Here is a 17661-nt window from a genome sequence, read left to right as displayed (position 1 = left end):
CCACAGCTGGCAGTGAGATGAAATGTAAAAGCGCTTTTTTTTTTATTTCTTAGATGTTAAAAGACTGTTGAACTGTGACAGTGCAGCTGGTCCAGGCTTAACAGCGGAGGTATAACAAACTGCAAAGCTCATACGCTTCGGACTAACCGGCCTACTTGGCCATACCCAGTGCATTTAATTTAAATTTCATGCTGTTTAAAGAGTGCAGCCAGACACTTTAATTCAATTCAGTTTTATTTATATAGCGCCAATTCACGACAACAGTTGCCTCAAGGCGCTTTGCACATTATTCCATGCAAATGTCCACTTCAAATTTAATCAAGGCCACATATGAATTACTTGGATGTTTGCTATCCCTCTGGATCTTATCACACACAAAAATGTAATGCAATTAAATTAATCTTTATTGCATTAAATTGTTAACAGCTGCATGCCAGCACTGTGGGGTATGGATATATTGAACCAGAGCTGACATGAGAGACATGAAATCATGCCCGGTTTTAACATGCTTGTTGATTTTATTTTTTTTCAACAAATGTTGTGATCCAGAAATGTTTTAAACACGAATAATCTCAACTTACTTTTAGTATGATAATAATAATAATGAACAATTACAGAGAATGAGGTCAGGTCAGTGTTTTCCTTTAAAGGCTGCAGAAGAGTTTTGCAATTTGTCAGCATCTTAAAGACATAACAGCCTGAAACTTTGACTCACACGTGACAACTTCTGAGACTGACATCTGGAAAAAAAAAAAAGTGAAATTAAACATGAAATATAACTATCAAGGTTGTATAGTTTGATTTGGGGTTTTTTGCGTGGATGCTAACTGAACATTAACTGAAACCTTCTTAATGCTGTTTTGGAAAAGACTTAAACCCTTGTCTGTGCCCTTACTTTACTTATATCTGCACAAGCCCAGTTTCTCAGTGTGAAGAAAAGATTATTATTTCAACAAACTGGCCAATGAGAAATAATAAAATATAAAAATGTATATTTTTAAAAAGCCTGTTTGTTCATATATACAGTGAGCATCCTGTTGGGTAAAAATCAAAGATGAAAATGGCTTCTCCTCGTGTTGAGATATGAACCCGCAACATCTGGTATAACAATTCACCTCACTGTAAAATCTCAAATTCTGTTTCTGTTGTCAGGACCGTTCCAAAACATTCAGTCTGTCAGTTCTCAGCTTCAAACCAGACTTTGACATCTCTTCCTCGTCCGCATCCAGAAACAAAGGTAAACGGAGAAAGATGAGAAAGCGATATGTGTTTCTGTCCGTGTGTGCGTGTGCATCATCATCGCCATCATTAGCTGCATCCCCGGTGGATGTCTTCGGGCGCAGCGGTCAGTCTCTACCAGCGATAGAGTGCCTGATAAAGAGAAAACATCAAGCACAAACCGCCGTCTGAGGCTTCAGAGTGATGAAGGGCAGAAAATGGCACAAAAAATAAATAATTTCTAAATGAATCAGTTTATAAAAATAATACAAGTGTAATAAATCAGAGCATTCAATTAAATTAAAAATGTGACAGAAATAGATCATTTTTTTATTAATATGCTTCCCTATTTATTTATTTATATTTAATTTTCCACTTTTTTTGCCCCATAACAGCTGAGAGAAGAGGAAGAAGACAGGTGGATGAATGGATAATCGATTGATTGGCTTTATTAATCTCTTTGAATTTTATATTTAGCATTTTTCTTAATGCAAATCAATCCGGAGGCTCAACATCCAAGAGAAATGCTTGCTTCTAGAGACCTGAGGCAGCTGGCTAAGCTATCTATCTAAAACTTATACAACTGCTCAGTACTGTTTGCAAGCAAATAAATTAATACTGAAATACATTCATACATTAATATTATAAAAGAAAAAAGTGTTCTATTTTATAAATTAACACCTACACTTCTTTTTAATAATTTTTTATTTTAACTGTCTGACTCTTTCATACACAGCAAAGTAAATCTGGATATACACTAAAAAAGGAAGCAGATGTACTCTTCTTATGCAGTGCATTATCTATCATTACTGACCTATGTCATCAAGCTGCTCTTTCGTCAAGCACCATGACAACCGCACATAATAACCGGCTCACCATTAGATGACTTTTTGCACAGGTTTCACGGGGTCGTGTAACCTGTGCAGCAGTTAGGAATAAGCAAGTTGAAACTTAACCTTTAACCGCAAAAAATAAATAAATAAAAGTTTCATCAAAAAGAGCTGATTTCACTTACGCATTAATCTCTTGGTGATATCAGTGACTTAGCGGGCTGGACTTCTTAAGGAAAGTTTATCTGATTTTTGTTTGACTATACATCATGGAAAAGGCATCAAGCGTGGAGCTGTTGGATCCCGAAGACAAGAATCATCACTCAAATTCTGACACTGATACAGGCAGTGAGTAAACCATAGGACATGGAAAAGATATCAGTTCGTCTTGTAAAGCTGAGCATGATGGATTGTGCATCGCTGTACAATATAATGCTCAGGAAAATAATACCTGGAACGATATTAAATAACATGAACCCACAAACCCACATACAGCTGCTGAACCATGGCACACAACTTTTTTTTTCTCTCTGTCTTTTTTTTAAGCAAAAATTTTGTCTTTGTCTTCACACGAATCTGCCGGCCTCCTGTTTTAAAAAGCTGCTGAGTGTCTAATGAAAGCACGGTCATAATGAATTCAAGTGAATCTAATTGTCTAAGAGGTTAAGTGTTCCTTTTTAAAAGAGGCCTGACAGGATGTCTGATGTGTCCAGCAATAACTGCACTCATGCAGTGAGAGAAGTAAATAAAGAGACAAATTACTGACAAGGGAGTGTCTCACAAGCTTGTTTTCACAATTGAATCAGCCTTGTTTTCTTTTCCATAAAGCCCATCATTTATTTTCTCACTATATTCTCAATCCTGACTAATGAAAATGAGAAAAAGTAACGCTTCTGCCACAGATTTCCTTTCTAATCATTTTCTCCAACAAAACTATGGATCCAAGGGGCCTCTTCCATTAGCTGACATAGCACAAGAGGCAGGGTCCAGTCCATCACAGGCGCTCACAATGTAGAATCACCAATTAACCTAGCATGCCTGTTTTTGCACTGTGGCAGGAAATCAGTGGCAGAATAGGGAAAAACATGCAAACTCTGCACAGGCAGTGGAGAAAGTGCTAACCACTGCACTACTGTCCCGCCCTCACATTCCTTCCATAATATGAAAATAAACAGTCTTGTCTTGAACCAAATCCTTGGGCAATCTGCATAATTACAAATACACTTTATATAAATATATTGGCAGGCTGTTTTTCAGTGTAACACTGTCCCCCAGAGGGCACTGGAGGTTTTGTAGCATGAAGATTCATTTGTCAGGTTCAGGATATTCATTCAAGAGACAGTTTTGAATTTAATGGAAATCCATTTATTACTTTATTAGCCTTATATAACCTTAGGTGATATTTATAGTTGCACAGTTCATGACAAGTGAAGTAGCACAGTGGTGAATGTAAATAATTTAAACCGTCTCCGTTTTTAAGAAACACCACGTTTCGTCACCACGTTTTTGTCTGGAGCTTTGGGTGTTATTACACAAGTTGTTTTGATTATGTGTTATGGATGTAAAAACGTAGCATGAAGATTCTCTTTCCGTCTCGGACTTTTGAGGGTTCCACTCAACCCCAGCTCAGTTTGTCGAGATCAACCTGTGCAGCATGGAGGGCCACTAAAATCCTGAAGGAATAGCCGTGGTCGTAGGAAAACTATCTTATGGCACCCTCAGGTAATGACTATCTCACCAAAATGCTGCTTCAGCTGCTCGAGGAATATGAAGGTTAAGACTGTGTGAGGGATGAGGCGGATAGCTGCAGGAACAAGACCCTGGACACAAATCAAAGCACTATTTCAGTGTCTTAATACTCTGTAGGTTACTACAGCACATAATTAGAAAGAGCTGTATAAAACATCATGTCTGCGTGAATGTGACATCCACCTTGTAGAACGCATTCGGCCCCAGCTTTGCTGTTTCTGTTAAGCAGTGAGACACACTCTGCAACAAGGAGACAAAACACACAAGAGACATGCCAAGCTGTGTCATTTTCCCCATAACCAATGAATAAAACATACATAACATCAGAGTGATGAGGGCGGGAGAACTCAGAGACCTAAATAAGCCAAACTCTCCTGCAAAACCAGATAACAGGAAAAGTCATTTTAAAGACACTCACCCCATACTGAACTTCTGAATTCATTAATCTTGTTTTAACAACATCCAGTGGTTGACAGAGGATTGTAGCAGAGCCACCCTGCGCAAGAACAGAGGGCTTATTTCAGAAAATCATGTGATGTTTGTCTTGCTATGCTATGACAGACGTGAGTCACTTACTGCAAACACACTCGCCAGGAAGTGAGTGAAGATGTTGTCAGTCAAGTAACCAGTAGCCAGAACCAACTCTTTGGACTGGTCGTAGCAGGCGAGCTGCAGGAGCAAAACACACATGTGCTGCGTAAGTTGGCTCGCATTTATGGCTTTCTGTTTTGTTTCTTTATTTTTTAAAGAAGTGTATAATTTCCAAGAAAATACTTAAAAAAAATATCAGTGAAATAGACCTAAAACCCAAAATGTAGTTTTGGTTTAAATGCTGCAGGCTAATCTGTGTCCTTCCTGCCACAGAACAAGAGCAAACTACACAGTGGATATACAGTTGTGGTCAGAAGTTCGTGGGTACTCAACATGGGCATAAATGTCATGGTGATTTAGGGCCTTTAATGATTTCATGAAAATTTTCTTTCTCCAGGGTGGAATGATTGTGCATAGATCTTTAAAGACATTAAAAAACAAGAATTGGATGCACAAGTTTTAATTTATTAGGATTTCCTCCAATCCATGCAGGGTCAAAAGTATACACACAGGCTCAAACATTTACATACGCTCACTTAAATCTTAATAAGTGACGCTGAAGGCCCTACAATGTTTTTACTAACTTAACAACACCAAGGCCTGTTAACATCTCGTTAGTGATCATGATTGTCTCCAACTGGTAGTTTCTCTTTGCCAGAGAAAAAGGAATTTCTTTGACAGCACTTACTGGTCTGAGCAGTATTCAGAATTTTGGCATTTTGCATGATAATTACATGCAGTATAACTTTTAGGATTATACTGACTGATTTTAAAATTTAAAAAATACCAACATTTAAATGTATAGATTTTTTTAATTGAACTTTATGCGTAGCCTCTAAAATATATTTCCCTACATAACAAGCTAAGAAAAACTGAATAAACACAGTTTAATCAGCTGACTATCTGCATATTTAGCCATTACAGATTTATTTATGGCAATAATTGTTGGGCATAAAAATTATAACATTAAGGCCATTATGGTTCTGTCTTACAGTTTGCTGTTACTGCTCAAAAATTCACAGTTTCACTATATTTGCAGTCACTGTTGTCTTGTAGGGCAGTTTATGACTTTACCTGTCCAACAGACACCAGTGCACCTCTCGAAGAAGCCATTGAAGCACCAGAAAACAGTTTCCTCAGCCCCTCTAAAAAGCACATTTCAGAAGGATGAACATTGTAAAGAAATCTTTAGTCAGTATTTGTTCTCTTGAGTTTAAGGATTGTGGATTTTAAACTTGTGACAGAACATACAAAGGAAATAAAAATAAAGCTTTAATGGTACGTTTAATGGTAGAAGCTTTTATGGACTTTACCTTCCTTACAGACACGTAAGAGCCCATCAAACACATGAGCATAACTGTAAAAAGGGAAAAAACTATCTTACAATATGGTTATTTGGAAAGAACTATAATTGTCTGTAATTATGATTCAGGATGTATTCCCATTTTTCGTGCACTTACTTTCTTCTGAACTCTGCTGCCATCTTGACGTCATTCTGCATTCTGTAAAGATGAGAGATTTCAAAGCCGGTTGTCTGTCAGCACGTGCAGCCTTAACACTGATTGTCTTGCTTCTGCACTCTGGGAAAATTGACCATCTAAAATTGGAAGGCTTTTATGCCACCACAACTTTTTTTTTCTTGTGTAGTTTGTACTTTCCCCAGCTATCTTCCTTTCACTTCAAAACATTTCTACAGGTACCTACTTTGGATGTTATGTTAGAAACCCCTTAACCCCTTAACTTGTGTTTAGAAATATATATACACTCACAGACACTTTGTTAGATAGTACCACGTTTGACCCCTTTTGCATTCAGAACTGCCTTCATGGCATTGACAAGATAGCACCATGTCAGTTGCTGCAGATTTGTCAGTTGCACATCTATGATCTGCATCTCCTGTTCCACCACATCCCAAATGAGCCCTGGAGGCCTTTTTGATACAGTGCGTGCTGGACATGTTCAGCAACAATATTCAGGCTGCCTGTGGCATTTAAATGATGCTCAGCTGGTAATAGGGATCCCAACGTTTGCACCACAAGCAGCAGCATGATGATACCAGGATGAATCAATGTTTTCCTGTTGTTTATGACAAATTCTGACCCTACTATCCAAATGTCAAAGCGGAAAAAGTCATCAGACCAGACATTTTTCCAACCTTCTGTTGCCCATTTTTTTTCTTTTATTTATTTTCAATTTTCATAACAATCAAAACACAAAATAGCATACACTGGACATGGTTACATCTGTGCAATCAGTAAGGAGAAATACAAAGACAGAAAAGTATCCAAGTACTAAGAACAAAATAAATAAGGGGTTGTGTAAAACTTAGCAGACGCACAAAAGAGAAAGGGCAACTGTCTGTTAGATTCTGTCCTTTGTTTTCTCTGCAACCTCAATCCACTCTTGCTGAAACTTTCCTTGACAGTTATTATTCCTTACCATCAGTGATTCACAGGAAGCAGTGTCTTTAACCATTCTATGAACTCTGGTTTAGTGTGGCTCCTCCAAAGGCAAAGAATAACCTAAGAAGCACAGGGTAAAACAGCCCAAGCTCCCAGTCGGCACAACTGAGGCAACTCTGGTAAAGGCCTATGTAGCGACTATCCAATACAATGAATTACTTGAAGATCAACAGTCCCTGAAATACTCCGACTAGCCTATCTGGCAGCAACAACCATACCACCTTCAAAGTCGCTTCTGTCACCATTCTTCCTCATTTTGATGTTCTCTTTGAACTTCAGCAGGTCATCTTGATCACGTCTACATGTCTAAATGCACTGAGTTCCTCTCATGTAATTGGCTGATGAGATATTTGTGATGAGCAGTTGGACAGGTGTACCTAATGAAGTGATCCGTGTTCGTGTATCCTTTGTTACTTTTTGGTATTTTTCTTTTTCTATTATTGTTTGTTTTTTGGTCATCAAGCACTCGCACAAAAGTACGGTGGACAGAAACCGCAAAACCCCAAAAGTTATAAACAACATTTTTAAAATGCTCAAGATAATAAAACGGCCACTTAAATGGACCAGAACAAACTAAAAATAAATGTAGGCTTTTATTAGTAATATGTTTCATGATTCAGTTTCAATTTAATCTCCATTTAAATGTATATTAAATATTCATAGAATTATTATAACTATTAAAGCATTTTGACAACAAAATGAATCACTTTTATCTCACGGCTGGAATGACAGCAAATTTAGACCTTAAACAGCAATGTAGTGGATGCACTGAACTATAAAATATAAACTATGACTTTTATGTGGTGAACCACAAAAATACATTCGATTCTACATGTGAAGTGCAAACAGATACAAAGACATAAACACTGTATCTCACCTTACATTCACCAGGTCAGTTGGGGTCCCAATGAAACCACCTGTAAAACCTGATGAAGGAAAAACAACATCTTTAAATGCAATTTTAAGTATAAAATGAAACAACATCTTTAAATAAAATGTAAGCTATTTTCCACCATTTACCTCCAAAGGCACCCAGGAGGACTTTCTGGTGGAAAGGCATAGGACCTTTATTTTTTCTCTTCATCTTATCCCTGACGGTCTCGTAAATGGCAAATCGTGACAAAGAATATGTCATCTGGACAAATGAATAAATAAAAACAGCTATGTCAAAGAGAGGAAGAGTGTGCGGCTGATAAAGGTTTTATGGAAATGAGTGTTGTTTTTGACCTGCCGGCAGAGGGAAGCAGTGAGCCCGCTGTAGAGAGCCAGAAAACCCTCTCTTCTCACTACGTTAAGAGTCATCCCAATCATCCTCATCCTCACTTCCTGCTGTGTTTGCAAGTGGACCTGGAAGCAACCATAAGGAAGCAGCACTAAGAGTCAGTGGCACTTTTAGTGAGAATTGGCCTTAGATATATGTAAGGTTCCTGTCTTTAAAACCGTTAATATCTAGTCTGAAAATATATCTCACGCTCTAATATTACCAGCACCATTCAGTCCGCATCCTAAATTAAAGAAAACCAATGCAATAAGTGGATAATAGCTGCAAGAAATAAAAAACTGTGCCACTAAACATACACTACAAATGTTACTATCATTTAAAGCACCTTAAGGAATCAAAGCAAGCCTAATGATTGCCAATATAAAGGCAATTTGGCTGCATAATAGCCAAGTGAAATTCTAAGAAACTGCTAAAATGAATATTGCTACAACACATTATTCCAAATTTTATCATCAGCAAGTAAATAGAAAACCAAAATAGCCAAAATAGACACATCAGTGAGGCCTATCTGGATCTATTTTGTCTCTGCCGAATGGAAGGATTGTGCTCTGGTGTTAATTCAAATTCGATAAGCTCTATAATTTACCTTTATCAAATCCAGTGGATGGGTTACACAGGCTGCTGCACTGGACGAGACCCCACCAAAATACCAACGAGAGACACGGTTCTCCTGCATGCTGTCAGTGAGGCAAACTCTAGAGGGGGAAAAAACCAAAGGGTCGACTTCTCAGAGGCTCAAAGGACAACTTTGCCCGAGGGTGCTCCTTTCATCGTTTTTCCCCTCAGCACTTCTGGTGATGCGTGGCCACAATTCATCTTAAAAGTCGACGGGAGTCATCTCAATGTAAATCTGTATTTTTGTTTCTTTTGAAGCAGTGGACAGACAAATATAATGAGTGTCCCTCTGTACTTACTCCATGTTTGTGTGCCAAGAAGAAGAGGGGTGCAGCTGGTTCATGGGAGAAAGTGTACGTGACCAATATAAAAATAGTAAGCGGGCTTGACCGCTGCTGTAGTTTTGAAATTGTGGCCGACACACTGACATGGAGCAAAGGTCTCGAAGTTTAAACAAATATTTGTCAAGGATAGATTTGTCTAATTATAGCATTCAGACTTCAGGTCATAAGCACAAAAGGTTACAAGGTTACAACATTTTGAACAATGGGTCAGTGATGCACAGCAACATTATTTATTATTTTTATACTTTTCTGAAAGTTTCTACAGCTAATGCAACCGTCTGGGTTGTTGAACATGACATGATTTTAAATGAGTGCTATGAATGACCAGCCTGGCACAGCAGCACTTGGGCTGACTCAGAGGGGGGGCACTCATGACAGATGATACAAACAGCAACTGGATACCCACTCCAAGTTGGAGCAAAGGTAAGATGTGAGCAGACACAGGCAGGAATGGGTAATGACAGCTAGCAATAGTCAGAACTGAGATTTAGGTTTCTGTCTAATGCTTTAACATGAGTTGTTGTTGTTGGGCCTCTTTTAGGGAGCTGTTTGATCAGATTGGGGGTGGTTGCAATTTGGCCTACCGTCTGTGAAATAAATGAGATGGGCAAAACGATAACTGCAAGGTCCAGAATAAAAATGAAGTTGAATGAACAACAGGCTTAACCTTCATGGTTGATAGGATTTATTGCAGGCCTGCTCCATTATTTTCTGCTGGCTGTAGCTACACCGGTTGAGATTGCAATCAAGTCAGACTGCAGACATTAATCTACTGCACATGAATCCAAATCTTTAAGGGTACACTGAGATTAAATAACAAGAACCAACTAGGAGTTAGGTCTATATGGATGTTATATTGCATTGATGCTGGATGTCTGCAGTTGGTGGACCGTAGGCTGACCTCAGTCACTTGAAGTGTAGGAGAGTGATATGCTGCTGCCCTCTGCTTTATGCTAAATTGCTGCATTAAATTGCATACAGCTGGATTTTGTTTTTATCATAAAGTGAGTTAAAATGAAACCTGCGACTGATTTGATGTGGTGACTTCCTTCAGCAGTCCAGGCCAGGCTTGCAATGCTATGACCCAGCCAGAAGCCATCATCACTAACACAGCAAAGTATCATTTTCATTCTCCAGGACAATTTTCTACGACTCTCATCAGGACTAAAGGGTTTTCCCTCCTCACTGTAGGAAAACTGGATGACAAGCCATTTCTTTCACATGTTCTTCACAGAGTTTTTAATCACTTATGTTGCGTTGCTCTTTCTCATGTTTCATCTGTACACATCTGTCTTCATTCTTCCTGCTCTCCATCTGTGCTTTGCATTTGTTCTTGTGACAGATGTAAAAACAGACTGTATTCTCTCTAAGATTTAGATGTGTCACGATAGATTAAGTCCGAGTGTTGACATAAAAACTAAACATGTTAAATTATCAAAGCACTAAAATTTACATTTAGGTTTAACCTTAAAAAAAACTAAAAGCAAAACTCCGTCATGATTTGGCACACATACCTTCATCGGGGAATGAAACAGAGTTAATGAAATCACTCGATCCTTCTACTTGTGGTGTTTCACCATTAGGGATTTCCCATTAATTATATTCCCCCAATGATAAGCTTCTTCCACCCAGGATCAAAGTGGAATATTCCACCAGTGAAACGATATAAGAGCAATCTTCAACACCTGGACCGATACAGGAGCCCAAAAGGATCAATAAGCCCAGAATATTCACCAATCCAACAGGAGTGAAATACTCCACTGTTTATCCTCAGCACTCTTTGTGCTAAAAACACATCAGTTCCCAGGTCCTGAATCCTTCCTGATGCTTCAGTTACAAAAAATTGCTGAGACTACTTGATTAAAACAACTAGCCAACATATCTACTGGGAAAAAGCACTATAAAAAACTGTTATATTAACATTATACTGCCATGATAGCAGGTATGAAATTGAGCCCCTTCAATGTTCTCTACATACTTCTTGACATGTATGTCCTTGCAACCTCTAGTGTCCATAAGTACAAAGCACCTGACTCCTCACCTTCTCCTATAACTATAATTAATCAGAAATTGTTTATTTTTATATTCTTCAGGTTTTTCTTTTTACAGTCAGCAGTCTGCAGGTGATTTTGTGCAGGGTTAGCAGTTTATGTTCCTTATGTGAACCCCATTGAAGAGACAGATTCTCCAAGAGGAAAAGCAGTCCAACACTAGTTTTAAAATAACTGTGTATAATTTTTCTTCTTTACATGCTGACTTTTGCAGACAAAATAAGATTGTCTACCTACAGCAACTAAATGCATGTAGACATTAAATGGGCAGAATGAAAAGCAGATTTAAAGGACTTTGAAAGTGACATAGCTCGTAATGACAGCTGGGCTGGACCGAGTACTTAACTGCTGATCTGCTGGGGTTTTCTCACACGCCCATCTCTAAGGTCTCTTCTGACATCTCAGTGTGAGATGTCAGAAGAGAATGAGTGTCTCCTTTCATCTGATAGGACAGCAACAATAATTTAAACAACCACTTGTTACAACCAAGGTATGCAGAAGAGCATCTGTGAACAAATCAGACCTTGATGCACATGGGTTACAGCAGCACAAGACCACACTGGTTGCCACTTATGCCAGCTAAGAGCAGGGAACTAAAAGTAGAGTTTGCACAGATTCATGAAAACCGTTTTTTGTTCCGAAGGCAAAAGGGGTTCAGAGGAAGGTATACCTAATTAAGTGTCCAGTTAGTGTAAATGGCGTAAATTACTTTCTCTCCAAATCATACATCATCACAGATACTGAAGCTTTTTTCCCTCTTTTAGGAAAACCTACTCATTTCTGTTCATTTCAACACTAAGGTTTACTCAGAAACAAAATGACATGCAAGTGCTGTTATCCAGCGTTATTAAGACCTCTGGTGGACAACCGCAGTAAAGCATTATCTAGTGAAATTCACTGTTCCACTATAAATGTTCAGTCAACACAGCACACATGAAATCTTGATTACACTCATCAAGTTTTCCATAAATTCAGCCACACGACCAATAACACATAAGAGCAAAATAATTATTTCAACTTTAATCACATTATTAACATTTCAATGAGATTTATCTGGACTCAACCCTGCCATTCTCTGAACTACACACAGTATCTGGTGCTCCTCAACATCAGTCATCTGTATCAACCTGGAAACCACAAGATTTAACCTTGTGAGAAGATTAAACACAAAGAATTACAAAGTAATTTCAGCCTCTTTCAGACATGCGCTCCTTCCCATTGATCTGACAGCATCTTGGTGTGGTGATGGTTTCGTGTCCATCAGCACCCTGATCACGCCTCTGGACGCAATAAATTTCAACCGTAGCAACTATGCATGCATCTTTGGCGAGTTACTCAGCTCACAGGAGAATGCAATTAAAAGCAGAAACGTTTACATCGTTTCTAATTTGGAATATGATTCAAGCATTCTTCCTAATTCAGAAGAAAGCTTTTTAGAGCATGCATGTGGGGGGGTAGGGTACAGCTCTCTCTGCAACACCACGCAGCACATGCAGCTCTTTGTAACAATGACAGAGAGAGAAGTTCTCTCAGTCTGTCGCAGGAAGGTCAGATAGAAACCAGAGGAACATTAATGTGATCAATGACCGCCGATTGACACAATGCCATTACTGCAATGTTATTCATTACATGTCTGAAAAAGGCGTTACTCTGCATCCAACCAATCTCCTTAGCTTGTTTGTGACACGTGTATCAGACAAGCGAACCACCAAACAGTGCGGCGGCACATCTGCGAAGGCTGCGTGCTGGAGAGTTCAGTCTCAGCTGTGCCGTCACGACCTGACGTTGTAAGGGGACGGCGTTAATGTCAGAAGGCATTTGTTTCCATTTCTCTTACGATCCACGTCTTTGTCGTACAAAAAAAAAAAAAAAGGGAGGAAAGAAAACAAATAAAAAGAAATAAACTCAAGGATGAAGTGCATGAGTAGTAAAATGATGGCGAACAGTGGGCATAAGGGCAGACGAGATCTACTCCAACTCCACGGTGCCACCTGCTGCCTCCAGGGCTGCTTTTAATTTCTCTGCCTCTTCTTTGGATACGTTGGCCCGGATTTCCTGTGGAAGAGACTCCACTAGTTTCTTAGCCTGTTTCAAATAAAGAGGGCGGAGAAAAAAAAAAACAATTAGTGAAATTAACAAATTTGTGCTTTGAGAAGCTTTAACACTGCAGACAAAGCAAATTACACTATACACAATGTTTGCTTGTAGTTACTGCTCACAATAAAAAGAAAGAAATTAGGAACACTTGATCACCACAATACAACAAATTCATATCAATCTGTCAAGTTAGAAACTGTTGGGAATGCATTTCACCCACTTTGGTGCAAATAAAGGGACAACAGGTTCACTGCAAAGCCAACACCACAGACAGAGGAGCAGACACTGATGCCCTTGATATCCTTCTACAGCCCTGTTCAGCCTTCCTTGTGTAACAGCCCACCTGCATCACCTCACCACTCTTGAGAACATGCTGGGAGACATAGCAAACCTACTCATAACAGCACGAATGGATGTGTCATCCTGGATGAGCTGGACTGCATGTACTGTTTTATGCTACCAGCAGTGAGATTTTCATTTGCACCAAAGCAGCTGAAACTGATTCACAAAATAAATTGGACTGATTTTGCAGACTATTATGTAATAATATATGCATATTATTACCTCCAAAGCGTCATCTCATAAACATTTTATATCTCACATTCTAACACCGGCCCACTGCTTTTTGCCAAAAGCTACAATAAGCCCGCTTAAATAGCTCCAACAGTGAGACTTACCTGCACCAGATTCAAGCCCTGGATGCAGTTTTTCACTTCCTTTATAAGCTTTACTTTTTCAGCAGCTTTCAATTCTGTCAATTTTACTGTAAAGTGAGTCTTCTCCTTCTTTGCTGGTGCCACCTCCTCCTCTGCAGCCTAGTTGCAAAAGGAACACAATCGAGGTCATTTAACTGTGCGCACGGAGCCTCGTTGGCCACATCAACTATGAGTGGCTTTAAATTCTTAAGCTAGACATCTGAAAAAGAACAATAATGATGTATGTTGCTACTTAAGCCATTAATGATTTATAAGGCAGTCTTCAGAACTTCCCTTTAAAAACAATTATCAATACCTGAGCTGCAGGAGCAGCTAATGTCGCCATCGCCCCCATCGGCATCATTCCGACACTCTCAATGTTCAGAGTTTTCTGTGGTAAAGACAAACAAGTTATCACTCAACATTTAACACAAACGGACAGCAAGAAGCTCAGACAAAGTGCACTGTGGTTTTAGGTTTCCCACAAACCTTGAGGAGTTCGTTGAGATCGGACACCTCTAACAAGGTGAGGCTGGCTATGTCACTGACAAGCTGCTGGATTTTGGGGGAATACTGTTTGGGGGCTCCATCTAGAGGAGGGGTGGCGATGGCATCTGAAGACGAGGCTGGACTGGTTTTCAGAAGTCTGAGAGCACATAAGGCTGGTGTCTGCCGTTGAAGCTGTTGCCTGGGAAAGTGAAAAGCGGTTAGCTAAACGGCAGACTGTATCCACATATTCAGTATGGTGTGGATCACACCTGGCATCATCCACTGCCATATTTTGACTTTGTCTACTGCTTTACAAAACAATCCTTCTTACATTTAGAGTGCAGACTGCCTAACTTATGCATAATTAATGGTCTCAATTTGCAAACCACCAAATAACCCCTCAAGCTTCTCACTGTGTAAAGACAGTAGCTATTACTATGAGATGGGTTTGCTTTATTTCACCTGGAGGACACTTTTATGCTTATTGCTTTGCAGTTTAACAGCTCAAACAAATTATGGTAATTTGGCAAGCAAAAACCCTGAAATTCCAGTTTTGCATCAGCAAATAATGCTATACAAAAACACCACACCACAAAGGATTTGGCAGGATTCTGCAGGTACTGGCTAGCTTTGGTTGGAGAGTCACGCATCCCTGGTAAGAATAGTAAGAAGAGATTTGTTGTATGTTATATGCGAGATGGCACAAATGGTAAATGGCCTGCATTTGTATAGCGCTTTACTCAGTCCCTAAGGACCCCAAAGCGCTTTACACTACATTCAGTCATTCACACACAGGCAACGGCAAGCTACATTGTAGCCGCAGCTGCCCTGGGGCGCACTGACAGAGGCGAGGCTGCCGGACACTGGCGCCACCGCACTCTCTGACCACTACCAGTAGGCAAACATGGGGTTAGTATCTTGCCCAAGGATATTTGGCATGCAGCCAGGTGGCAGCCTGGGATCGAACCACCGACCTTCTGATTAGTGGCTGACCTGCTCTGCCACTTGAGCTACAGCCACCCACAAGCGGTTGCTCAGGGCGGGCAGGACTGGTTGACATTACGGCAAGTACCTGTGAGCTAAGAAATCAACCATTATATTCTGGCAGTAAGGACAGATTTCAGGAATATTGTAGGTTTATTACAAAAGTACACTCTGCAACACGAATATCCAACTTGAAAACCTTTGGAACACGATCAAGTTTCATGTAAGCAGAATGTACAATAATAATATCAACTGAATTATAACCCTCACAGATGCAATTTATTTACCCGTTCTGTGTTACACCTTCCCTGTTGAGGTTACAATTGCATTATATAACAAAGGTTATATATCAGCTCAATCTTCTTTGTTACCCATCATCGTTTAGCAACCTCGCTATTCTATGAATGCAGGACTGTAATCAAAGAAAGTATGCAGACCTAGAAATGCACTGTGGAAGGGGGGCAGGAAGCTCAGTCCTGTTAGTAAAACTGACAGCACGGTGGTTCTTCATGCCTTCTCAAACATCTCAGACTTGGAATTTCACAATAACAGACGTGGACAGCTCAGCTGAGCAGTTGCTCTTCATTGATTGCATGGAGACCAGTTGGATGAGGGATGTGCAGACGATGCACTTATAGTGTCTGATGGTTACAACAAATTGTCAGGCATGTGGACAACCCACCCCCAAAGCTTCCCATTCTACTTGTGATTACAAAATTTAAGTCCCTTTACCCCCAAACAAACCCCTGGGTACTTGCAGGCAAAAAAAAAAAATTAATAAATACAAAAATAAAAAAAATAGTTGTGCAAAGGGCAGTCAGCCTCCATGTAACCAGGGCGACACTGGAGGAAACTACAGCTTTGGCTGAGAGGTCCTGATAAGGATGAAGAGAGAGAAGCGCTCCAGGACAAGCCATGGTGGCTTACATCATAAAATCTCCAGCTGACAGTCTGGACATGTCTGTTTTAAGATACAACTGCCTCTTTTACACACATGGCATTGAAAGTCTCAAGACTCCCGAAAAACCCCAGTTAAAACTCTAGTCAGTTTTAACAGGGTAATGTAGCCTATCAAGCTATAAAAAATGTTTTAAAAAAATCACCCAGAGTATTTTTACTACTGTCAAATACCAGAAAAGTCCCATTTGACCAGTGTAGGTAAGAAAAAAAAAGGTCAAAGCCTTGCTTCTCTTAGATTTTTTTTAAAACGAAGCCATGAAGGTATACTGCGTTTTGTGTCATTAGTCGGACAGCAGGGCTCAATTGGTCACGTTGTTCACGTTGAAGCCTGCGATGGAACCCTTAACGTCGGCTAACCTACTTAGCACACAGCCGCAAACCACTAAACTCATTTCTGTGCTCACACAACGCGCATCGTCTGTCTTTAGACGAATTAAAAAGACAACATCGTGTTCTCCATCCAAATTAAGCGGCAGCAGTGGCCGGCTCTCTGCCCTTGAAGCCGCAGACACTCGGATACAGGTGTACTCCGCCTGTTACGTACCGATGCGTGCTGGCTGCGGCTCGCAGCGCGGTGCGGAGGCAGCGGCTGGTGCAGAACATGCCGACGGTAAATGGAGCCGGTGGTCCTCTCTCTGAGAAACAGACAAATTTATCACACACACGTCTCCTTCCAGCGGATCCTCTGCCTCAAAAGCACATGGCGTCCCCTCTACTCCTGACCTACCCACAATGCATTGCGTGAACTGTTAAAAAACCTCAATTCAACTGCTACGGGAGCCCACAAGGGACAATGAATGTGCGTGAGAGAGCGACAGAAAGAAAGTAAGTTTGAAATAATAATAATAATAATAATAATAATAATAATAATAATATGTCCAGTCTCATCTTTCCATCTCTAGCATTATCACTTCAATGACATGCAATGACTCATAGTGCTCCATTATCTGTTTTTCCATCCAGGTGTCTTTACTGCATTGGCAGTGTGGTTGGGATCATTCTAATGCTCAAAAATTAAGCTGTTACAGTCACATGCTTTCCAGGTGGAATTGCATAGTGGATCAACATCTGAAGGGAGGGATTTTGCTGTGTTCAGAATTCATCAGCTTTGACATTATCCACAACACCACTGGCTCAGATTCAGCCCGAAACCATGTCAGATCCAGATCCGAGGTCCTGTGTTTGGACTTTCTTAACAAGGCTTAACAAAAGAAAAGAAAAAAATAGTAAATGAGTGAAAAGTCAGAATTGGAGAATTATTGGTCAAGACCACTTTAAAAATGTAAAGTGGACT

General features: G+C 39.9%; 2 protein-coding genes across 3 annotated transcripts; both read right to left on the bottom strand.

The window, feature by feature from the left end:
- Nucleotides 1–298: 298 nt before the first annotated feature.
- Nucleotides 299–9050, bottom strand: slc25a10a (solute carrier family 25 member 10a). Of its 2 annotated transcripts, XM_085352564.1 has the most exons (12): nucleotides 8719–9050; nucleotides 8078–8197; nucleotides 7871–7985; nucleotides 7728–7776; nucleotides 5849–5890; nucleotides 5702–5745; nucleotides 5463–5533; nucleotides 4374–4466; nucleotides 4216–4293; nucleotides 3981–4037; nucleotides 3787–3868; nucleotides 299–1371 (listed from the first exon to the last, which is right to left on the bottom strand). In XM_085352564.1, exons 1-12 carry the CDS (start codon nucleotides 8806–8808, stop codon nucleotides 1190–1192), a joined length of 1023 nt encoding a protein of 340 aa, XP_085208690.1. In that variant the 5' UTR covers nucleotides 8809–9050; the 3' UTR covers nucleotides 299–1189. The 2 variants fall into 2 exon arrangements, with proteins under 2 accessions (XP_085208690.1, XP_085208691.1); XM_085352565.1 differs by lacking the exon at nucleotides 299–1371 and having other exon boundaries at nucleotides 3220–3868.
- A 3124-nt stretch (nucleotides 9051–12174) lies between these two features.
- mrpl12 (mitochondrial ribosomal protein L12) lies at nucleotides 12175–17084 on the bottom strand. The gene is made up of 5 exons (XM_085352562.1): nucleotides 16912–17084; nucleotides 14424–14622; nucleotides 14251–14325; nucleotides 13917–14054; nucleotides 12175–13227 (listed from the first exon to the last, which is right to left on the bottom strand). The coding sequence occupies exons 1-5, from the start codon at nucleotides 16968–16970 to the stop codon at nucleotides 13111–13113; spliced, it is 588 nt and encodes a 195-aa protein (XP_085208688.1). The 5' UTR covers nucleotides 16971–17084; the 3' UTR covers nucleotides 12175–13110.
- Between the last annotated feature and the right edge of the window lie 577 nt (nucleotides 17085–17661).

Source organism: Diplotaxodon limnothrissa, linkage group LG4 (genome assembly GCF_057381915.1).
Source record: "Diplotaxodon limnothrissa isolate DT_005_m linkage group LG4, D_limnothrissa_male_GT1.1, whole genome shotgun sequence".
Classification (NCBI taxonomy): Eukaryota; Metazoa; Chordata; class Actinopteri; order Cichliformes; family Cichlidae; genus Diplotaxodon; species Diplotaxodon limnothrissa.
This window is presented reverse-complemented; position numbering and strand designations above follow the sequence as displayed.

What these genes read in the sequence shown, in the direction of transcription:
- slc25a10a (XM_085352564.1), bottom strand. Translation starts at nt 8,808, where the DNA reads ATGCAGGAGAACCGTGTCTCTCGTTGGTATTTTGGTGGGGTCTCGTCC. An exon ending in CTTACGTGTCTGTAAGGAAG is followed by an intron (nt 5,534 to 5,701) that starts GTAAAGTCCATA and finishes TGTGCTTTTTAG; the next exon opens with AGGGGCTGAGGAAACTGTTT. An exon ending in TCCTGGCGAGTGTGTTTGCA is followed by an intron (nt 4,294 to 4,373) that starts GTAAGTGACTCA and finishes GTTCTTGCGCAG; the next exon opens with GGTGGCTCTGCTACAATCCT.
- mrpl12 (XM_085352562.1), bottom strand. Translation starts at nt 16,970, where the DNA reads ATGTTCTGCACCAGCCGCTGCCTCCGCACCGCGCTGCGAGCCGCAGCC. An exon ending in GCCGCAGCCAGCACGCATCG is followed by an intron (nt 14,623 to 16,911) that starts GTACGTAACAGG and finishes TCACTTTCCCAG; the next exon opens with GCAACAGCTTCAACGGCAGA. An exon ending in TAGCTGCTCCTGCAGCTCAG is followed by an intron (nt 14,055 to 14,250) that starts GTATTGATAATT and finishes TTTTGCAACTAG; the next exon opens with GCTGCAGAGGAGGAGGTGGC.